This window comes from Zootoca vivipara, chromosome 14, assembly GCF_965207765.1.
Source record: "Zootoca vivipara chromosome 14, rZooViv2.hap1.1, whole genome shotgun sequence".
Classification (NCBI taxonomy): Eukaryota; Metazoa; Chordata; class Lepidosauria; order Squamata; family Lacertidae; genus Zootoca; species Zootoca vivipara.
In genome coordinates, this window is record NC_142597.1 from 28,285,562 (window position 1) to 28,308,303 (window position 22,742).

Here is a 22,742-nt window from a genome sequence, read left to right on the forward strand (position 1 = left end):
GAATGATGAGAAGAATGGAAATGATAATAATCATAGGTTGGTATTAGAAAAAGTAAAGAATGTTGAAAACGAGAGCGCTGATATAGTTAATACTAGAAATGTGGAGGGAGGGAAGGAGGGAGTCACCAAATACAAGAAAGGAATTAGTAAAGGATATAAGAAGCTTTTATATTTTTATCCTATTTTTGTTATATTCTTATCTGTATTTCTTTGTTGTAGAGTGTTTTTCTTTTATGGTTTGTTTGTACTTTATTCTATATTCTATTTTTGAAAAATTAATAAAAAATGATATTAAAAAAATAATAACAGAACAGGAATACCCAAATATGGTCGCCAGATGAACTTTATCTAGCTGCCAGTAGTCTCACCACATTTTAATCAAGATGTGTATGTAAAAAAAGTGCTCAAACTTTCATTTATTATGAAAACAAGTGAGACATTGTGTACTTCATACAACGAGTATACTGCAACTTATTCTTTGCATTGCTGGAAAGGCACAGAGCAAATCAAATCCTCGAGGGGCTCTTTCGCAAGCACGTTTGCTTCTCAATCCCATCCCCACTGATGACCTCACACCATCTCAATGCACAGGTTCTCTTCCTATTAAGTCCTGTCTGCTAGGCGATGCCATTTTTAAAAACAGTAAGTCTGCAGGCAAGACCTGTTTTGTTTTAAATTTAGTACCGTGGTTAGTGATTTTAGGTGGTTTATGATTATTATAAGTGGTAAAGGTAAAGGGACCCCTGACCATCAGGTCCAGTCGTGGACGACTGTGGGGTTGCGGCGCTCATCTCGCTTTATTGGCCGAGGGAGCCAGCGTACAGCTTCCGGGTCATGTGGCCAGCATAACAAAGCCACTTCTGGCAAGCCAGAGCAGTGCATGGAAACGCCGTTTACCTTCCCGCCAGAGCGGTACCTATTTATCTACTTCCACTTTGATGTGCTTTCGAACTGCTAGGTTGGCAAGAGCAGGGACCGAACAACGGGAGCTCACCCCGTCGCAGGGATTCAAACCACCAACCTTCTGATCGGCAAGCCCTAGGCTCTGTTGTTTAACCTACAGTGCCACTAGGGTCCCATTATAAGTACCAGTAGTAGTAATAGTATATAACTCGATCATCTGTTAGTGGCATGGATTATTCTGGCCCACTGTGTAGGTCTGTGGCCTTAGGAAGAGAGGAACAGGCAACTGGCAAATGCTGCTATCTAGGATATATCCAGTTAATCTGGGCCAATGATGAGCATGAAAAATGCTGGCTGTGGATAGCTGCATTACTGGCCAAAAGACTGAGTTTTGAAGCTTTGGGGAAATGATCCTCCACCGCACATTCATCAGTAATTATTAGGACTGATGACACTGCATGACTGAGTTGTCTTTTTAAAAAGATACAATGATTAGGGAACTATAATCGGATCCAGAGATCTATCAAGAGTTTATGATTCAGAGAATGGACAAAACGAGTGATGAGCTATTTGAGAGAAATGGGGAGTAGAAAGAATATTTATTTTGTATGATGACAAAAGTATCTTTGGTCACTGAAATAAAATAATTTGAATGAGTTCATTTGTTCCCCTTCCTGTCGCTTGCAAAAGGTCTTGATCTGAATGGCTGGCCATGATGGCTGATGTCATGGACGGGCTGGATGCAGAGGAGGGAGGAGGCACCAGTTGGAACCCCCCAGGGAAGCAGGCTCAGAGCCAGGGGATTGGTGGTAGGGTGACAATGAATAGTGAGAGGGAGAAGAGGCAGCAGACTGGGATGAGGAGGTGTCGGAAGCTGAAGAAGAAGCAGGCTTTAGTGAGCAGGAAGAGGTTTTGGCAGAGAGGAGTCCAGAACCAGAGGCAGAAGCGGAGGCTGGTGAGGAAGCCAGGCTGTCTCCCCCTCCTGCTGTGACCACCTCCTCTCCCCCCTAGTCTCCCAGAACTCACAGAGAAATGAATCAGGTGGAGCAATGAGAGGCAAGACGGTGAAGCCTTAGACTGCTGGGGAAGGAACTGGGGAGCAGTCTTAGAGACCAGTGGGAAGGTGGGAACCTTCAGTCCTTGCAGCTCTTTCACTGGGGCAAGACCTACTGGGAAGGTTGCTGTGACCACTAGGACTGAGCTGTTTTGTCAGGTGCTTTATTGTCTTATTGCTGCCCCATGCCTGAGTCCAGTTCCTCTGCCTCCACAGTTGGGAGGAAGCAATGCTTTGGAATACCACTTTGATGAAAACCACAGGAGGAGGGAGTGCTCTTGTGCTCAAATCTTGCTCACGAGTTTCCCACAGGCATCTGGGCCAGACTAGAAGAGCAATTGGTCTGATCCAGGAGAGCTCTTCTTATGTTCTCAATTACACAAATCAAGGGTGGCATTCATTCATTTCGAGTACTTTCCGGAATTAAGAAATTGGCTTACCTGTGTATTCTCCTCCTACTTTGTTTGCCAGACAATGGCCCAGACATTGGAAATATGCCTGAGATACCATATATACTCCAGAGCCTGGGACTGTGGGGAACAGAGGCTGACCTTGCCTTTGCCAGTGCACATTCTGCCCCAGGGAACTTTCCTGCCCCTACCCCTGGACGCTCAGGTGCAATAATATCACGTTCATCCAGAGTCCTCTCAAGTGATTGCAATAAGCAAACAACTACATAACAGAGCTGTGATTGAGAATTGTATCCAGCTCTGTTCAGCGTTTGGGGAGTAGAGAAGTCTCCCCCACACCTCTCTCCCCAAAAAAGGTACTAAGTGGTACCAAGAAAGAATCCTGCCTTTGTTTCATCTGAGTCGCAGCAGGATCTCTGATAAAACATCCAGTGAAACCTCAACATCTGAGCACTAAAGATAAAACAGATCCTACTTTTTTTTTCCAGCGCTAATGACACCGCAGAGGGATTTTGTTACTTTATCTTTTCAAAGCAAGCACTTAGGGAGTTGAAAAGTAATAGCCACTTCACAGATAAAACATATTTAATTATGCACACAAAACTGCATGGAATGGGGTAGTAAAAAATTCCAAAACAGAAACAAGAAATGTAGCTGCTCGGATCATATATTTACAGCGCTGTAGCACCATAAACGTTCCCACAGCAAACCAGTAACATGTGGAGGATGTGGAGGCATGTCTTGAAAATTAGCTTATCGTTAGCCAGTTTCTTAGGCCAAAAGAGCCTGAAGATGCTGGCTGTTTTGAATCCAAGGATCTCTCTAGCTTCAATACCAAAGAAGTGGTTGCCTCCTTGTGGGGGAGGCTGGCCTAGGCTAGCCACCAGTTGGGTGGGGAGCAGATTCCTGGTGCTTGGATCCATGGGCCTCCAAAAAGGAATCCTCTTCCTTCAATGATGGCACAACAACAGGAGCTGAAGGCTCAGCCTTCAACACAGCTGAAGCCAGACCTGTTTTGGAATAATTCTTAAACCTTTTTGAGATCTTAGACTGGACCCTGTCAGACACCTGAAGGGCCTTCTCCAACAATGAGGCTCAGTTTCTTCTGTGCTCACCTTGTAAACATCTGACAGCGATGGCAAGTATCTACTTGTGGCAAGTATGGTGTAATGGTTAGAGTGTCAGACTACGGACCTGGAAGACCAGGGTTCGAATCCCCCCTTGGCCATGAAGTTCACAGCACGAGCTTGGACCAGTCACTCTCTCCAGGATCAAATTTTGATTTGCGAGATGGAGTGAAGGGCACAGTTTGTCTGTTTTTGAAGCTATTTTGTTTCTAAACTTCTACTGTAATGAAGAATAAAATAAAAGTATCAGAGAAGTGCAGAGGTGGAAGGGAGCCCAAAGGTCATCCAGTCCAAACCCCTGCAGTGCAGGAATTAAAGACTTCCTTTCCAGTAACAAACAATAGCTTCTGTCTGTTAAATTGTGTTTTTGCATTTTTGTAAATATCCCTAAATGCATTCAATTTATTATTCAATTAATTGCTATGAAGGCAGATGATTAATCAGTTAAAATAGGCATCCCCAAACTGCGGCCCTCCAGATGTTTTGGCCTACAACTCCCATGATCCCTAGGTAACAGGACCAGTGGTCAGGGATGATGGGAATTATAGTCCAAAACATCTGGAGGGCCGAAGTTTGGGGGTGCCTGAGTTAAAACAATGTAACTGGTTTCTAGCCCTTCTTTTAATTAGTAAGTCAAGCTCTCAAACGCCTGCACTGAAAGCAGTGTAAACTCTCAAAATGCATTTCATAAATGACTGTGTGCACATTTTTTCCTACGCACAGAAATTACTGTGCAAAGGAAAGGGCTCAATTAATCTTGCAGCTTGGGACTCCTTACAAACTCTCAGTTGTGAGAAAACAAAACAACAAAGAGACTCAACTAAGAACAAAGCCGGCAAAAGCCTTGGAAGTCAGTGCTTTTGATTCACCTACTACTCACCTGGATAAAATCTGGAAAGCGCTTTTTACAGGTAGGGCAGGTGAAACAACCATCGTTGACGTGGATCGCCACGTGATCTTTCAACAGATCCAAGCGGTCAAAGGACTCGGGGCAGAAAATGCAAGAATAGGTCTTCTGGTCCAAGTGGAACTTCATGTGACTCTCCAGGGCACTGGTACTAAGGAAGCCTTTGTTGCAGATGTCACAGGTCAGAGGACAATTTCCTTCCCGCCCGTGGAACCGTAAGTGCTGATCTAACTTTTCCTTATCACGGAACGCCTTCCCACAGTGCAAGCATTTGAAGGGACGGAATGACTTTCGGATGAACAAGTGCTGGAGAGCTGCGTTCTGAAAAGATACATTAAAAAAAACAAGCCGTGTCAACTAGCTAAGATTCTAGCTAGCTGTCTTTCCATAAAAAAGCACCTATCTGCAGTCTGCACACGGAGAACCAGAAAGAGAGGTAAATGGATTTGCCTAGGGACACAATGTTGAGTCGGCAGCAGAGCCTAGGAAGACACAGGGCTCTTTAGTGCTTGAATTATCATTTGCACCAAGACACATTTTGACAGATTCTTGCCCTGATCCAGCAATTTGCGGTATCTCTATTGCCATCGTGGTGCTTTTCTGCCTGCAAGGCCTGCCTCGTTCATTTAAATAGATGAGGAAAACAAGGGTCCCTCCAGTGAAATGAATGGAAAGGGCTCGTATGCACAAAAGCTCACACATGCACACTCATTGGGGCATATGGGGTGGGATCCAGCTTGAACACAACCATCCAGCCTAGGCCAAAGGAGGGATCTGCACCTAGAGACCAGCCACACCTGACAAGAGTATGGCTATATGTGGAGATTTATAAGGGTTATATCTGCATACAGAACCTCTGGTGAGCAATGTTTGTTGAATTTGCACTGGTTCATCACACATAGATCACTGGGTTGTTGCCCAAAGCGACTCTCCTGTGTCAGGTTCCCCCTCCTATTTCTATTAAGGAAACACATGGCGGCATCATCATGTTAAGTGTTTCCTCCTCACCTAGCAACCCGCCCCCCTTGCAAGCAAGAATGTGAAACTGGGTAAGGGAAACCCCAGATGTGTGAAGACATCACATCAGAGGAACACTGGATGTCACTTTATGCCAGGTCAGATTAATTTGTCCATCTAGCCCAATAATTTCTGCTCTGACTGGCAGTGACACTTGAGGATCTCAATCAAAAGAAAGAAAGAGAACCCCCAGGTGTTTGAAATGCAATTTATTCCAGGCCCATTGCATTATGGAAGAAATGCTTCCATGGCGGAAAAACAAATGGCAGTAATTCTCAGAAAATGCATGGTGACTCCTGTTCCCTGGGAGCTGCCAGGGATTGAACCTGTGACCTTCTATGACCATTGCTTCCACTTGAGCTGTGGTCTCCTTAATTACAGATTAACAGGAGGGGAGGCTCTCCAACCAGCACAAGTTGGCCTAGCACAGGGATGGGGAAATTGTGAGAGGCAAAATATTACAGTACAGTGGTACCTCGACTTACGAATGACTCGACTTACGAATGTTTTAAGTTACGAACAGAGTTCCGTCCGCATATTTTGGATGCGGCTTAGATAGGATTTTTTCGACTTACGATTTTTTAAAAAAATTCCCCCCATTGGCTTCGACTTACGAATTTTTCGATTTACGAAGGTCCGTTCGGAACGGATTAAATTCATAAATCGAGGTACCACTGTAACTACAAACAAAACATTACTTATTCAGACTTGGGAAAACACAGGCAAATCAAACTTAGTCACAGAGAACAAAATGTGTTTAGTAGTAGAAAAACTAACGATAATTGGCTGTCATTAATACATGTGACAAAAACTTATTAAAGTAAGTAATTATGGAGTTTTTTGTCTGTAACTTTCTCCTTTCTTGGAGCCACTTTGTCGCTTTTCTTTCTCTTTAAATACAATTACAAATACTTGCTATACTAATCTGTATGCAGGTTGTAACATCTATTTTATAGCAATAAAGGGAGATTTTACTGTACCAAGCCTGGAATCACAATTAAAAAAGGGCAGCAGGTAAAAATTAATGCCTCCAGTATAATATTCAGGATTGATTTAGAGTCACTAATTCAAGGGGAATTTTTGCATGAACTTAATTGGGATATAGATTGAACTGAGCCACAATACTGTAGTCTTCTTCCCACCCTGTGTGTAATTTTTAGGGTACATGCATGATTTCACATCACAAATGAGTTAATCTAGAACAGGCATATCAAACCTGCGGCCCTCCAGATGTTTTGGACTACAATTCCCATCTTCCCCAACCACTGGTCCTGCTAGCTAGGGATCATGGAAGTTGTAGGCCAAAACATCTGGAGGGCCGCAAGTTTGACATGCCTGATCTAGAACAACTAACCTCTACATTATCTATGCTCACAAACAACACTGCAGATTTGGACTTAACCATTTATCCACACTGGGGAGAAATGCACCTTGTCTTCTGCTAGTGCAAGATCTTAATTATGCTTAATTATCTTCAGTAAAGATAGATGTAACATTAGGATAAATAGTCAGCGTTAATTCTTCTAAAGTCTTTCAGTTACCATGGCTCCTATTCAGTCTCAAAACTGAAACAACCAACCAAAAGGTAAATGGGAACTTTGCTGCTAAGGTGTTAGCTTTGTTACTGCAATAAAAGCCTCAGTGCTCTTTTAATAAAATAATATTCAGATGTTTGCTACATAGTGGAAAACAAAAATGCACTGCATCCACTGCAAAAGGTTGGTTGTTGTTTTTTAGATGGAAGAAGAAAATAAGTCACATATATCACAGGGCAATTCTGTGTGGGCAAGCACACAACCTTGCAATATTTTTGTTTGTTTAATTGAAAGACACATGTGTCTGTCTTTTGCATTCCAAAGAGTATCAGAATAATTTCAAAAACGGTTGACTTTTCTGAGATGCAGGAAGGGAAAGGGAGAGAAGGGTATTTATGATGCCACGGGTGCTAACCAATAGGCACCCACCACAATTAGCATTTGTTTCCCTAAAACAAAGGAAATGACTTTCACTTGATTCAACCTTGCCTATACCCAAAACGTTGTAGAACCACTTCATTATTTCTTCACAGCTCAGCCTAGGACAAATAATAATAATAATGCATGTGTGTTTGAAGGGCAGTGAAGATGCTATCACACCTCTGTTGCTCTTCAGATGCTATGTGTACCTTCACTCTTAGTATCCACTTACGTTCATTTTCACTAAAACAAAATCCAACACGCACACTTATGTCCTTCTAGATTAACCCACTGCAACAGTCATCTCTCTTAATCTCTGCTTTGGCTTCAGTAGAAACAGGTCACAGCTGGCTTTGCAGCCTTGCTTCCAAGTGTCCTGCGTGCTTCAGTAATTAAAGAGGAATTTTGATGTTGGCAGGTAGCTGGCATGGGAGCCATTTCTATGTTTTTGTACATGCGATCTCCAATTACAAGACACCAGCCCAGCAGAAGATTGAAAAGGCAGCAGGACTCCATATACCCCCACCGAGTGGGAGAAAACAGCAAAGGAAATTTGCACTCTCGGGCTGCAATTTCTCTTCTATTATTAACCATTGTCTGTTTTCCACTCTACTTCTCAGACATTAAATATTAATTCTGATCCATACCAACAAGGGGGGGGGGAATTGCAGGGCGAGACAGAGGGAGCAATTGTATTTAACCACGTAAGTTATTAGTATGCACCGCACATCCCCACACGTCAGGCTTGGGGAAACGCTTTCACATTCCCAAGTTAGCATTGCAACTAAGCTGTGGTGAAGGAAAGTTTAATGCCACATGGACAGAAACTCTGCTTGGAATTGGAAAGCGCCTGTCAGATGCGTAGAGCTGGGGCTTGAGAAACACCCGCCAGGGTCTCTCCTTCAGGTGTCCTACCCAGCCTCTTAAAGAAGGTGCAGGGCACCACAGAGCACTGCAAGATTCCTCATGGTCGTAAATGTTTGCTGAAATCAGTTTAGGCTCCTTCGGTGCTGGCTACAAAAAGGAAAGTGTATTTACCTCTGCTGCTATATGAGGGACAGCTGTTGCACAGCATGCCATAGCCGCAATCCAAAGGGCTACATGGAAACTGGTTTTCCCCCTCTCATTCCTACACATCTCTCTCCTCCCACTGCTCTCAATGGTTAGAGCACCGACTGGAATAGCAATTGATGCTGCCCAAGGGGATATGGTCAGAAGGAGAATTTAGACTCCCTTTGGGTTACCTATAGAAGCACCCGAGCCGTACACAAGGGAGTCTTTGAGCTCACAGTCCCATCTGCGCTATGCATTTAAGCCCCGTGATGCTGCTTTCAGCAGCTGTGTCTTTCCCCAAAGAATCCTGGGAACTGTAGTTTGTTAAGTGTGTTGAGAGTCGTTAGGAGACCCCTGCTTTCCTCCCAAGGCTAAAATTTCCAGACTGGTTAAACCAGTGATGGCCATAGCTGCCAAGTTCTCCCTTTTTTTAAGGGAAATTCCCTTATGCTGAATAGGCCTCCTCGCGAGAAAAGGGAAAACTTGGCAGCTATGGTGATGGCCAAACTTGGCCCTCCAGCTAAGGATCCTACAACTCCCATGATCCCTAGCTAGCAGGACCAGTGGTCAGGGATGATGGGAATTGTAGTCCCAAAACAGCTGGAGGGCCATGTTTGGCCATCACTGGGTCAAACGAACAATTCCTCTTCCAAGGGAACTCTGGCAATGATAGCTCCATGAGGGAAATAGTTCCATGGCTCCCAACAACTCTCAGCACCCTTAACAAACAACCATTCCCAGGATTCTTTGGGGGAAGACCATTAGTTTAAAGAAAAGTGCTTTAAATGTGTAGTGCAGATGGTGCCCGAGTCAAATATGGCTTTTCCCTCCCTAATTACAAATAATCCTAATGTTCCACAGCCACTTGCTTGCGTGGGAAAATGTTGAATACAGCAATCACAACTAGATCTGGCAGGTTCTTGGAATCCCAGCAGCATTTTTTTCCTGCCACTGCAATCGCAGGAATTGCTGCCAGCTGTATCTGTGATTGATCAGTTTGCTTGCTAAAAACCTCCCCCATGGAAATGCATATCCAGAATAGTCAGGAAGCTCATTTGTAGACATAACTTGTGTAAACCGGCCCTGTGTGTCTTTAAGGCAGCCACTACCCCCCTCAGCTTTTATCTCCTGAATGGAAAGGGGAATAATAAGCAGCCTACCTCAAAGGGTTGTTGAACAGGTGGATATGAGAAAGGGTAAAGTTATACTGCTATAAATAGCTATGCTGGAAAAGAATCTGGCAGCTCATTATTTGCATCAGAAGCCTAATAATTGGAGAAAAATATAATAATAATAATAATAATAATAATAATAATAATAATAATAATAATAATTTTTTATTATTTATACCCCGCCCATCTGGCTGGGTTTCCCCAGCCACTCTGGGCGGCTTCCAACAGAAATATCAGAATACACTAATTTCTTGAAGATTAAAAGCTTCCCTAAACAGGGCTGTCTTCAGATGTCCTTTAAAAGTCTGGTAGTTATTTTTCTTTTTTGACATCTGGTGGGAGGGCGTTCCACAGGGTGGGTGCCACTACCAAGAAGGCCCTCTGCCTGGTTCCCTGTAACTTGGCTTCTCGCAGCAAGGGAACCGCCAGAAGGCCCTCGGCACTGGACCTCAGTGTCCGGGCAGAGCGATGGAGGTGGAGACGCTCTTTCCAGTATACTGGACTGAAAAAGCACTTACACACTTGGAAACATAAGGTGATGCAGCCTACTCTCCTCAAGGACTATTACTATTTAAGGCCATATGTGAGAAAATAACAACGTACCTTTCCTGCAAACAGAAAAGCATAATGTCAGGGAGAAGGGCTCTAGCCCAACATCTTAGCTGTCTATGCTTGTTGTTGTTGTTGTTTAGTCGTTTAGTCGTGTCCGACTCTTCGTGACCCCATGGACCATAGCACGCCAGGCACTCCTGTCTTGCACTGCCTCCCGCAATTTGGTCAAACTCATGTTCGTAGCTTCGAGAACACTGTCCAACCATCTTGTCCTCTGTCGTCCCCTTCTCCTAGTGCCCTCAATCTTTCCCAACATCAGGGTCTTTTCCAAGGATTCTTCTCTTCTCATGAGGTGGCCAAAGTATTGGAGCCTGAGCTTCACGATCTGTCCTTCCAGGGAGCACTCAGGGCTGATTTCCTTAAGAATGGATAGGTTTGATCTTCTTGCAGTCCATGGGACTCTCAAGAGTCTCCTCCAGCACCATAATTCAAAAGCATCAATTCTTCGGCGATCAGCCTTCTTTATGGTCCAGCTCTCACTTCCATACATCACTACTGGGAAAACCATAGCTTTAACTATACGGACCTTTGTCGGCAAGGTGATGTCTCTGCTTTTTAAGATGCTGTCTAGGTTTGTCATTGCTTTTCTCCCAAGAAGCAGGCGTCTTTTAATTTCGTGACTGCTGTCACCATCTGCAGTGATCAAGGAGCCCAAGAAAGTAAAATCTCTCACTGCCTCCATATCTTCCCCTTCTATTTGCCAGGAGGTGATGGGACCAGTGGCCATGATCTTGGTTTTTTTGATGTTGAGCTTCAGACCATATTTTGCGCTCTCCTCTTTCACCCTCATTAAAAGGTTCTTTAATTCCTCCTCGCTTTCTGCCATCAAGGTTGTGTCATCTGCATATCTGAGGTTGTTGATATTTCTTCCGGCAATCTTAATTCCGGCTTGGGATTCATCTAGTCCAGCCTTTCGCATGATGAATTCTGCATATAAGTTAAATAAGCAGGGAGACAATATACAACCTTGTCGTACTCCTTTCCCAATTTTGAACCAATCAGTTGTTCCATATCCAGTTCTAACTGTAGCTTCTTGTCCCACATAGAGATTTCTCAGGAGACAGATGAGGTGATCAGGCACTCCCATTTCTTTAAGAACTTGCCATAGTTTGCTGTGGTCGACACAGTCAAAGGCTTTTGCATAGTCAATGAAGCAGAAGTAGACGTTTTTCTGGAACTCTCTAGCTTTCTCCATAATCCAGCGCATGTTTGCTATTTGGTCTCTGGTTCCTCTGCCCTTTCGAAATCCAGCTTGCACTTCTGGGAGTTCTCGGTCCACATACTGCCTAAGCCTGCCTTGTAGAATTTTAAGCATAACCTTGCTAGCGTGTGAAATGAGCGCAATTGTGCGGTAGTTGGAGCATTCTTTGGCACTGCCCTTCTTTGGAATTGGGATGTAGACTGATCTTCTCCAATCCTCTGGCCATTGCTGAGTTTTCCAAACTTGCTGGCATATTGGGTGTAGCACCTTAACAGCATCATCTTTTAAAATTTTAAATAGTTCAGCTGGAATATCATCACTTCCACTGGCCTTGTTATTAGCAGTGCTTTCTAAGGCCCACATAGAGATTTCCCCTTCATGGATCAATGCCTTGTCGTGGCGAAGGGGCTTGAATAACTCAGAGAAGCTATGAGCTATGCCATGCAGGGCCACCCAAGATGGACAGGTCATAGTGGAGAGTTTTGACTAAACGTGATCCACCTGGAGAAGGAACTGGCAAGCCACTCCAGTAACCCTGCCAAGAAAACTCCATGGACAAAGACAACAGGCTGTCTATGCTACAAGCCACAAAATGACTGATGAAATCTGTTACCTAATAGCAGGAGGAAAAATGGGACAGGCAAATCCATTAGAAGCTAACAGGAAGTGACATGGTAGGCAGTTTTATGAAGTTATGCAGGGTGGAGGGAGGGAGGGGCTTAAAAAAAACCAAGCAAAAAAAAACCCAACCAAGTGGGGTGGGATTGGGGAAATATCTGTTACAAAACAGACTGTAAAACAGAAGTTTATGCAGGAAACCATTACAAAAGGGCTTTTGTAGCCTGATATTCTAGAATCAAGACACTTAGGGTTGTATTCAACAAACGTTTACTCAGAGCAGACGCACTGAAGTTAGTCATGGTCATTCATTTCAATGGATCTACTCAGGGCTGCCTTTACCCAGGGGTGCAAGGGGTTCAGGGCACCCGGGTACCAAATTCTGGGGGGCGCCCGCTATGGAAGCCACCTAAGCTCTTAACCTGTTATGAAATAATAAATAATTTTGATCAAGCTAGAAAAACAAAATACGTATGTACCGGTACCTAGGTATTACCAAAATGTATACCTGCTGTTTCACTAAAGGACTTTTGACTTTGTGTGCTCATTTACCAAAGACGTGCAGTGCCAGCGTGACTCATAAACAAGAAATAAGGTGTAAGGGTGGTGTCTGACATAAGCATAATAAAAGTTAATTTGGGGGCAAAACTAAATTGGGGGCGCTGGGCGGATCTTTGCACCCCGGCTGCACATATGCTAAAGACTGTGCTGGGTCTACTCCAGGTAAAGGTTAGCAGAATGCAACCCCGTAGGGGCCCAAGAGAAGTGTTTTCCTAGAATGGGGCCTTTCAGAACTAAGGAGCTGGTGGCTGCTGTTGTTTTTCTGTGCCTCTGCTGTGTCCCATAGGTATCTCTGTAATTTCAGCCCGAAGAGCCTCAGCAGGTTGCAGCAGCACTCTCCCCTCCTGAAGTTTCCAGCAAAAGGTATTCAGAAGCATACATACAATGGAGGGAGAATTTGTCCGTCAGGGTTGGTGGACCTTGCTAGCCTTCTCCTCCATGAATTTGTCTAATCTTCTTATAACGCCATCCAAGTTGGTGCCCAACACAACATATTGTGGGAGCAAATTCCATAGTTTTGACTATGCACTGCGTGGATAGTATCGTATATTCTGGCGTATAAGATGACTGGGCGTATAAGACGACCCCCAACTTTTCCAGTATGGGATATACTCGCCGTATAAGAAATACGACCCGGCGTATAAGACGACCCCCGACTTTTGAGAAGATTTTCCTGGGTTAAAAAGTAGTTTTATATGCAGGAATATACAGTACTTTCTTTTGTCTGCCCTGAATCTTCTAACATGAATGACGAGGAAGCAAGGTCAGGATCCAGCGAGAAGACAGCGAGATGTGGCATGCCAAAACTGCCAAGGAAAAAGCTCAGCAGAGAAGCTCAAGCAAATAAACCTCACCTAACACAGCAGAAGATGGAAACTGCATACAGCAAAGTTTAATCATGCTGCAATGCGAAATGCACAACCAGACTACAGATGCCTATATAATGTAGTCCTCCAAAACGTTTTCACATAAATGATGCATTTAAAAATGACACCCGGTCTTGAATACTCAGATACTTCTCACAACATCCCATTAGAGATTCTAACCCAATGCATTTGAAGGTGAAGTCAAAAGATTTTCAGAGAATGTTGATAAACAGTTCTTGCCCAAGCTAGTTCCACATTGCTATGCAAAAAAAACCCTAAAGACAGAAAACGAGTGATTTTTAAAAATACACTTTTGTATGCAAGAAAGCTTCTTGTAGAACAAATTACATTTTAAAAACCTATTTGATATGCATTGCTACTTCTGTATTGGGGGAGGTGAATGTTCTTCGGCCAATAAGGAAGCATTGCCAAGGTGTACTCTTAACATGCCATCTTGCATGTGGAGCAAGTTCTTTGATGGTGTTGAATTCACCCCAGTGCAATTACCTTAGATCTTGCTCAATCTCTTTCTTTAAGGCATCCACACACTTTTTGAAAAGGAAAGAAAAGCCAGCCCTCTGAAGCTACAAGCGAATGAAAGCTCAACCTGTTTGCAGCTGTTTCTTTTTGCAACCAAAATCTTACACACAGAAAGAAGGGTGGGGAAAGAAGTATTTAAGCTACACAAACTGATCTCCCAACTGAACAGTTTGGAGGATTACTTGTCTGAATAATTTCCCTCTTAAACTTGACAGAAGAGCAGCATGTAGCTGCCAGAAAGCACGGGGTTTTGGTATACAGTACAGAGTTCTCAATGTAGGCTTTAATATCGCAAAGGTCTGCAGCCCCCCGCAAAAGAACTTTATCATTAAATGAAATCTTTGCCTTCAAAGGAAAAATGGATATGGGCCAAGGTCATGGTGCCTCTTTGCCAATGTCTTCCAACACCAAGAGCACAGCGACATACACACAGATGGTGCTGCGAGCAGCCTGCTAGTCCACCCCACTTCATGCAGCAGATTGGAATACGCCTGCCTGCCAGACTGGAAGCACTAGATTCCCAGGAAGGACTAGCTGAGCATCATGAATCTAATCAACTTCAATTGCTGCCCAGTTCCTCCTAGCATCACAAGAGGCACCGAGCAATTTGTGTGAAGTTTGTCTTTGCAGGGGCAGTGGGATGTGCTCAGCCTGAAATGTCATGCAAGAAGTTTAGAGATTGACACCAATTTGAGGTAAAAAGGTCAGCAGTAACCAGCAGGCAAATCAAGCATCCGCAAAGAGGCAACAACTTCTTAGCGCGAAGTCTGCCTTCCTTTTATGAGCAATGAGATGTTCTCTGCCTGAAATGTCGGGTGTATGAAGTTTAGAAGCTGACACCAATTTTGGGTAAAAGGTCAGCAGTAACTAAGAGGCAAATCAAACCTCGAGTGGGAAATGGCAAATGAGGGGCTGTGCATACTTTACAGCAAACCATCCTTCCCCAATTTTGAATAAAGGACACCAATTCTATACCCCATGTAAATTAAGTATGAATATTAAATATGTATGTTTTATCCGGCAAAAGTTACTGTTTAGAAGACACAGATTTTCATATAATTTCTTTTTGGAGCAGGAGAGCAAGAGAAGGCAAATAATGAAAGGAATAGGGCGGGAAAGTATGGTAAATAAACCAACATAGATGGCTATGGAAGTTATTGGGGGCACTGAAACTCCAGCCACTGACTGCTAGGTCTATCAGCTTCTACCTTCTGAGTCTGTGCCACAAAGTTGCTAAAGCTCTTTGTTTTACAACGTGAAATCTGAGGTTCTCGAGGCATCAGTTTTTCCACAAAATGCCCGACTCCACACTTACAAATAAGGCTCCCAATTATTTTTACTAGCCCTGCTTCTGAGCCTTTAGAGCAGGGGCAGTCAATATGGTGCCCTACAGATGTTGTCAGATTACAACTCCCATCAGCCCCAGCCAGAATGGCCATGGTGTTTATTAGATAGCAAGCCTGCGGGAAGGGATTGTCTGGTTTTAACAGACTGTATGCATGCCGTTCTGGGAAACTTTTCTGGCTGAAGAGTGGTGTACAAATGATCTAAGTAAATAAACCATCAGCACAGATGATGAGCGCTGATGTCCAGCAACATCTGGAGCACAGCACATTGGCAACCCTTTCTTTAAGAGATTAGCCTGACATGCATTAATTAAGGAGACAAAACCTTTTAAGCATGGAAATATAATTATGGGGCGGGGTGTGGGGGATATTGGTCTGCTTCACTTCTGCATATCAGTCTGCTGTCTAAAGGGGTTCAAACAGAACCAGTAAAAATGGTGATGACCTTAACAGTAAACCCACAGGCACGCAGGGAGCACACACAGCCCCAGCCAGCTGCTGAGTTCTTCGCTTACCCGGATACGCTTAGCTCTCCGCATGTCGTCTGCTGTCATTGTGCTCTGGGTAGCCACCACAGTCTGTTCATGCGGCTGGAGCTGTAAAGGGTGGCTCTCGGGCTGCTGATCCAAGGATGATGGCGTCTCTTGTGGCACCGGTGTTTGTTCCTGTTGGTCCAGTCCGTTCAGCGTGGCTTGCCCAGCCTCATCAAACTGCCCCTTGCTGGAGAAATGCAGCAAGTCCTGAAATTGCAAATCAAATGGATGGTGGTCATATCGCCACCCACCGTATTATGGCATAGCAATGACGGTTAGGCTCTGCTGGTTTTGCAGAACTAGGTCCATTTCATACCAGAAAAAGTAGGGGCATGGTTTTATATTTTGTTTATTAAATTTGTATACTGCAGGATGGCTCAAGATTGTCCTCCTTGTTCTGCTAAATTTTTGCAGCACAGAATTGCTGATGGGCAAATGCTGCTGAGGATATATCTGGTGCTACTTCAACATCCCTTGTATGTGTTCAGCCCTGGAAATTCATTGCTGACAGAAGCTACCGAGATACCCCTTCCCAGGCTAGTTCTGAGTCAACTGAACTGGGGGGGGGGATGATCAGGAACACAGTTAAGCAGACTCATGCCCCAATTTCACTGGAAACTCCTTTGCCTGCTCCTACCAAACGATACCTGTGTCCCCTCCACACATTTTCCTCCATTCTCACTGGTTACTTCTAAGCGCATAAATTTAGGAGGGCGACCCGGTCGCCTGCCTGGTCCAAATCTTCGTTTTCCGCGTCCACGACCTCGGCCTCTTGCTCTGCAAAATATATAGGAAACTGCGTTAGAGAGGGGAGCGATCTGTATTCCTAAGTCTCATGGGTCCAGTCAATTTACCAAAAGTCTTTCATCCTTCTATCAGGTGCCAAAGACACATATTCCTGTGTTGATAGAAACATGGGAACAGGCTGTACAATGGGGCTTCCAGAAATGAACAGCCAGAGGCAATAACCCTCCCCTCTTGTTTGCCCTCAGCATCTGGTATCCAGGGGTATGCTTCCCCTGGAACATGGGTGAGCAACCTGCAGCCCCAGGGTCACATCCTCATTTAATGCGGCCCCAAATATCTCCTGAAATTGCCCCATTCTTCTATTCCATCAAAGACTTGTATCCAATTTGGCTTTACTCAGCGTAGCCCCACTGGAATTAATGTGCCTAACTTAGCCATGTTCATTCATTTAAAGGGGGCTACTCTGAATATGACTAGCACTGGAGGCAACTGGAGGCTATACAGTCGTACTTGGAAGTCGAACGGAATCTGTTCCAGAAGTCCATTTAACTTCCCAAACATTCAAATACCAAAGCACAGCTTCTGATTGGCTGCAGGAAGCCCCTGCAGCCAATCGGAAGCCGCAGAAGCCCGGTTGGATGTTCGGCTTCCAAAAGAACACTCACTTCTGGTTTTCAATCGTTTGGGACATGGGTCAACTTATGAAACCCTAGAATGATCCCCAGGCACCTCCCCTATCTCCCGCTATTCAGCATGGGGGATTCCAGAGGTGAGCTGCAACATACTAGCCTCTGAAACCCAAATGGACCTTGGGCAAAGGGGAGAGGCCTGAAAGAAGGAAACAAATACAATAGCGCTCCTGCAGTCAAGGAGGGCACCAGCCTGAAACACACTCCATGTGGACATTAGAGCCATTCTGCCATTTAGTTAACTGGTTGTGGTCCTGACCTTTTGAACCTCTGCAATACATAAATGTGCCCCACTTGCTTCTACGTGGCACAAGAGCAATCCGGCCCATTACTGGAGAAAGGGGCTCTCACCTTTGAGCTCAGGAGATTGTGGTACACAACCTTCGGGAGAAAATAGTCTGTGTACATTCTCTCTCTCTCTCTCTCTCTCTCTCTCTCTCTCTCTCTCTCTCTCTCTCTCTCTCTCTCTCTCTGCTTTCAAACAAGAACCTGCAGGGAACAACTCAGCTTTGAAAAGCTGAGCTTCTGCACACTTATAAATAAATACCTGCTGAAGAAATCCAGCTTTTCATCATGGGAGTTCAGGTGCTGCTGGAGCTGCTCTGAGCTCATGAACCGTCGGTTGCACTCATAACATGGCCAGTTTTTTTCTTGCTCTCGGAGAACTGCATTGTCAAGTTAGACCAATCGATAAGGAAAACTTCAGACGCCACCAAGCTTTTCAGTTTTCTACCAAAGACCCTCCCCCCAATCCTCTGTACTTTCAGGGGGCCAAAGAGATCAGAATGACTAAGGAATATGCTCTACACACCTTTTGCTCGTAGTCTGTATTTTATTCCCCTCTAAACATGGGTTAGGCACAGAAGGACAGGAAGATGATAAGAAGACAGGGAATACTACATCTACATTCCCTCTAGAAGTGCAGAAATGCTCAGCTGCTCTGTAGTTTACCTACAGGAAAAAGCCTTTCTGGCTGTTGCTGTAACTTAAATTCTGCACTCCACATAAGTTATTCACTCCTACAACATTTATTTTGTATAAACTCACTCAGTTTGAATATTTTACTCTGAATTAAATGGTGGGTTTTTTTGTTTTTGTTTTTTTTTTGCATAACATGGGATTTTTGGCTAGGAGAGGACAGGAATTAAATGTATAAGACTACCAAGGACAGTAGGAATGGGAATGGGGGGGGAGGGACGTGCCTGGAATGAGAGAAAGAAAGTTAGGAAACCAAGCAGGGTCTTTGCTCCTGTCTGTTGCAGCTTTGGAAAATCCTAGCAGCCAATTGAATATGGTTACTGCACAAACTGCTTGAAATATATACGAACGGCACGGATTGAACCCATGATCAGCACATTTTCAAACCTATCTCAATCATGACAACTAGATGCTTGAATTTTTGTTTTAAAATAAGTACAAGTTCTGCGCCACAGTGCATCACAGACGATGAGGAGCTCAGTCTGTAGATCAGACTAGATTTCTGAGGTTTAGTTTCTATCAGAATCTTTCCATGAAGCAACAAGAACTCATATTTGTTTTCAAGCTCCTTTTTTGCATAGGACTTGATCTGATAATGGCTGTGCACCATCCATCATAGTGACGGGAACAAAAAGGGTTTGGGGGGGGGGGTACTTCAATTGCAGGCCATGTTTGCCAACAGCAGCTATTACCATGTGCATCAATAAAAGGCAACCTCTTCTAATGTGTACCGCTAATTATGCAGAAGCATATTTAACAACAAACAAAACTTGGCAATGCAGCCTTAACCTAGATCTAATTATTATTTGAGTATAGCTGGGGCTAGGCATGAAAAATTCCACCTGCTAGTGCTAATTCAGTGCTGCAATATACTCTATGATTTAAACAATCAACAGGAAAAGTAAAAAGGAGATAAATACCCTTTCTTTCCTCTTCGGATACATCATGGATTTTCTGATTGACAAATTCAGCATATGAAGCAGCGTACCACACCTGCAGCAAATTCACATGGGATTAATTAGAATTTTCACGGGAGAATCTAAAAAATTAACTGCTTGTCTATCACAGCTATATCCTGCCCTTCCACCAAGGAACTGGGGGCAGCATATACAGAGGCCATCCTGTCTGGGAGATAGTGGCCTCCCAGCATTCCTAAGAAAGCTTCTTGGGTGAGCAGTGACTCAAAACCATGTCATCCTGGTCCAAGTCTGACACTCAAGTCACTACGGCAAAGGACCCCTGGACAGTTAAGTCCAGTCAAAGGTGACTATGGGGTGTGGTGCTCATCTCGCTTTACAGGCTGAGGGAGCCGGTGTCTGTCCACAGACAGCTTTCCGGGTCATGTGGCCAGCATGACTAAACCGCTTCTGGCACACGGAACTCTGTGATGAGTGCCAGAAGGCACGGAAATGCTGTTTACCTTCCCGCCATAGCGGTACCTAGTTATCTACTTGCGCTGGCATGCTTTCGAACTGCTAGGCTGGCAGGAGCTGGGATAGAGCAACGGGAGCTCACTCCGTTGCGGGGATTCGAACCACCAACCTTCCAATTGACAAGCCCAAGAGACCACAGCACCACCCACGTCCCACCTCAATTCACTACAACATGTCTGGGCAGATGGTGGAATAGGATCTACTGGCAAAGATTTAAGACTCCCAATTGTTGAACAATGACAACAACAAAATGATTCCACCCACCCCTGCTGCCCAAATTATACAGCTGAAATTAAATGAAAAGCTGGGATGAGGGTAAACAGGAGTAATTTTTTTGTGCAGAAGGACTACGAGTTCATTTCTGGTACTCAAAGAAAATCCACAGGCTCAGGATTATATAATTCCAAATATGCTGTTTGCACTAGGCTCCAGTGAGTGGATCTTGGGGTTTTCTAGTAACAAACTAAGTCTACCCACTACACCACACTGGCTGTCACTTGAATCAGCTAGCATTTTATTATTCATTTTATACATGGGTGACACTGACATGAAAGGGAAAGAGATAGATTCAAGTACTTTAGTAGCTCCAAAAGTGATTTTATTTTATTTTTTGGTACAAGTGTCAAGAGGCCTTATAAGTGTGCCGAGCCATGAATATTCTGAAGAGGCTGTTCCTATAGCAATTTATTTCATCTTATTCCACAGGCAGTGTGCCTGAGTGGTTCGACTCTAATCACAAATCCTCATTCACTGATTATCACAATTGTGAAAGTATGGCAGGAGGGGCAAGCACTTTCCAAAATGCCACAAGTTATACTGTGGGGAGGGAGGGGGAGAATACATTATTCTCTTTTGTGTCTTGGATTACACCTTTCATGTGTTCTCTGGTAAAACCATTAAAAACAGTTGGAAGCAATAAAACAGTACTAACTAATTCTAGTGACTGCGCTTGTGTAATGCATTACAGGGTTCAAAACGAGAGTTGTTAAGTCAAGAGCCGATGCTGGATCACACATTACATATTCCTTCTCGGTCCTGTCAAGATCTTGAACATTTCAAGGACTTGCAGGATTAGGGCACAAGGCAGAAAAGGAAGTGGAGAAAGCAAGAAACAGGAAAAGCCCAGATGGTGGCACTCATCTTTTGACTGTCCTCCAGATCTCAAGCTGTAAGCTTAATATAAAAAGCTATTCTCCCAACTGTTCCAAGTTCCACTTGATTTGTTTTAAGCATGGGATAAAAATAACTTCACGGTAATTGGAATCACAAGCAGAGAAGTCAGATTATCACACGCACAGGCCAAACTGCAAACCTCGGAGGTACACTGATTGAAGTAAATGGTACCTCATTAGTTGTCAAAGCCCTTGTCATGGAGAAAAGCCAATCCCATTCATGGGCGGGCAGGGGAAAGTGCCACAAAGGGGGAAAGGGAGAGAGAATTAAAAGTAAACCAAGATGCTTCAGTGCATACAGGAGGTCTTTGATATCAGACGAATCTCAACTTCCAAATTGCTTACACGTTCAAGGTGAACCAGTGGTTGGAGCAGGGCTGGCTCTAGGTAGAGTCCCGGCGGTGCGGGGTGCTAGGGCCCCGGGCCGGTAGGCAGGGCGCTGCGCGGCAAAGCCGCGCGGAAGCCATGCTGCGCCCTGCGAGGGGAGGCGCCGGAGCGATCTCCGCCCGTCAGCGCCAGGGCGCGTGACCTGCTCGAGACTGCCCTGGGTTGGAGTGAACTGAGAGTCAACAGAGCCAAGCAAGATCAATAATTCTTGACCTACATTTCCAGCATAAGTGATCAAATGGGCTGTTATTTCTGGTAGGTGAGGACCAATGTTCATTATGCTATAGTGATTCAATACAGACAACAAAACATGTCGCCCATACACCCTGGAATGCCATGGTTGTACAGATAGGGAAGACATCTCAGAACAAGAACCATGGGAATTATGAATGAATAAATCAAGCCCTAAGGCTTTATCTCTCTGCTGAGTAGTAGGGAGCCCTTCTAGCAGGTTGCGAAGCTGTGCTGTTTGACTCAGCAAAAAGAAGCTATATAATGCAGGTTGCCCCATACCTTGAGTTCCTGTTTGGGCTCCACATTCTTAATTGTTGTGTAATAAATATGGTGGCCATACTGGTAGGCAACCAGATTCTGCTCCAGGTGATTCTGGGCTGGCCGCACAAACATCATCCAGTTGCAAAGAGCCTCGCTAGACAGTTCAAACCAGAGATCCTCCTGCAGACCCCGGTCTTTTCTGTCACCTTTATCAAGGGACACCTAAGGCAAGATAAAATATATTATCTATAAACGTACAGGCACAAACAGAGCAGGTCGGTGAGATGTGGCTGTTGTGTCCACAATGGAAGAAACAGTCTGCATCATGAATCCAGGTAATTTGAAGAAGAAAAAAGGTTTATGGGGCAGATAGAGCATGAAGCTGCTGAAGACTGGCAGACTTGTCAGCAGCTTTTGTTAGCTTGCATCATAGTCTAGGTTGGTGAAGTCATTACAAAGAGTTATTATCTCACAGGTGATGTTGTGCTAATTGAGCACCAACATGCAGGACTGAGTATACCTGGACCCATTTACATATATGGGCTTAGCATAGAATACTTTATCTCAAGTCATTTATTTCAGCTGATTGATTCAAGAATGCAATCTATGCTTTCAACTTTTTGGAGTCATCTTGCGAAACAGTCCTTTTTTAAGTACACCGGGCCTCTGCTTGTGTGAGCACACATGCATATATGCATGTCTAACTATCTATCCATCTATCCACACATAAACACACAATTCTGGCAAGTTAGCACATACAAATTAATAATGATAATAATAATAATAATAATAATAATAATAATAATATGTATGTGTATTTACACACACCCATACACAAACACTTTCAAGGGTGCCATGACCATAGCTGTCAAGTTTTCCCTTTTCTCGCGAGGAATCCTATTCGGCATAAAGGAATTTCCCTTTAAAAAAGGGAGAACTTGACAGCTAGGGCCATGACCCAAGGGA

The 22,742-nt window shown here is 44.2% G+C and overlaps 1 protein-coding gene across 7 annotated transcripts in view; it reads right to left on the bottom strand.

The window, feature by feature from the left end:
• The window catches only part of PRDM10 (PR/SET domain 10), an 85,098-nt gene that overhangs the window by 18,760 nt on the left and 43,596 nt on the right, over nt 1-22,742 (bottom strand). For all 7 annotated transcript variants that reach the window (XM_088657547.1, XM_088657548.1, XM_088657549.1 and 4 more), the window contains 6 exons: nt 21,795-21,998; nt 19,210-19,282; nt 17,859-17,976; nt 16,523-16,652; nt 15,858-16,082; nt 4,375-4,722 (listed from right to left, as the gene is read on the bottom strand). In XM_088657547.1, the coding sequence (XP_088513673.1) occupies nt 4,375-4,722; nt 15,858-16,082; nt 16,523-16,652; nt 17,859-17,976; nt 19,210-19,282; nt 21,795-21,998 (1,098 nt within the window). The remainder of the gene's footprint in view (nt 1-4,374; nt 4,723-15,857; nt 16,083-16,522; nt 16,653-17,858; nt 17,977-19,209; nt 19,283-21,794; nt 21,999-22,742) is intronic.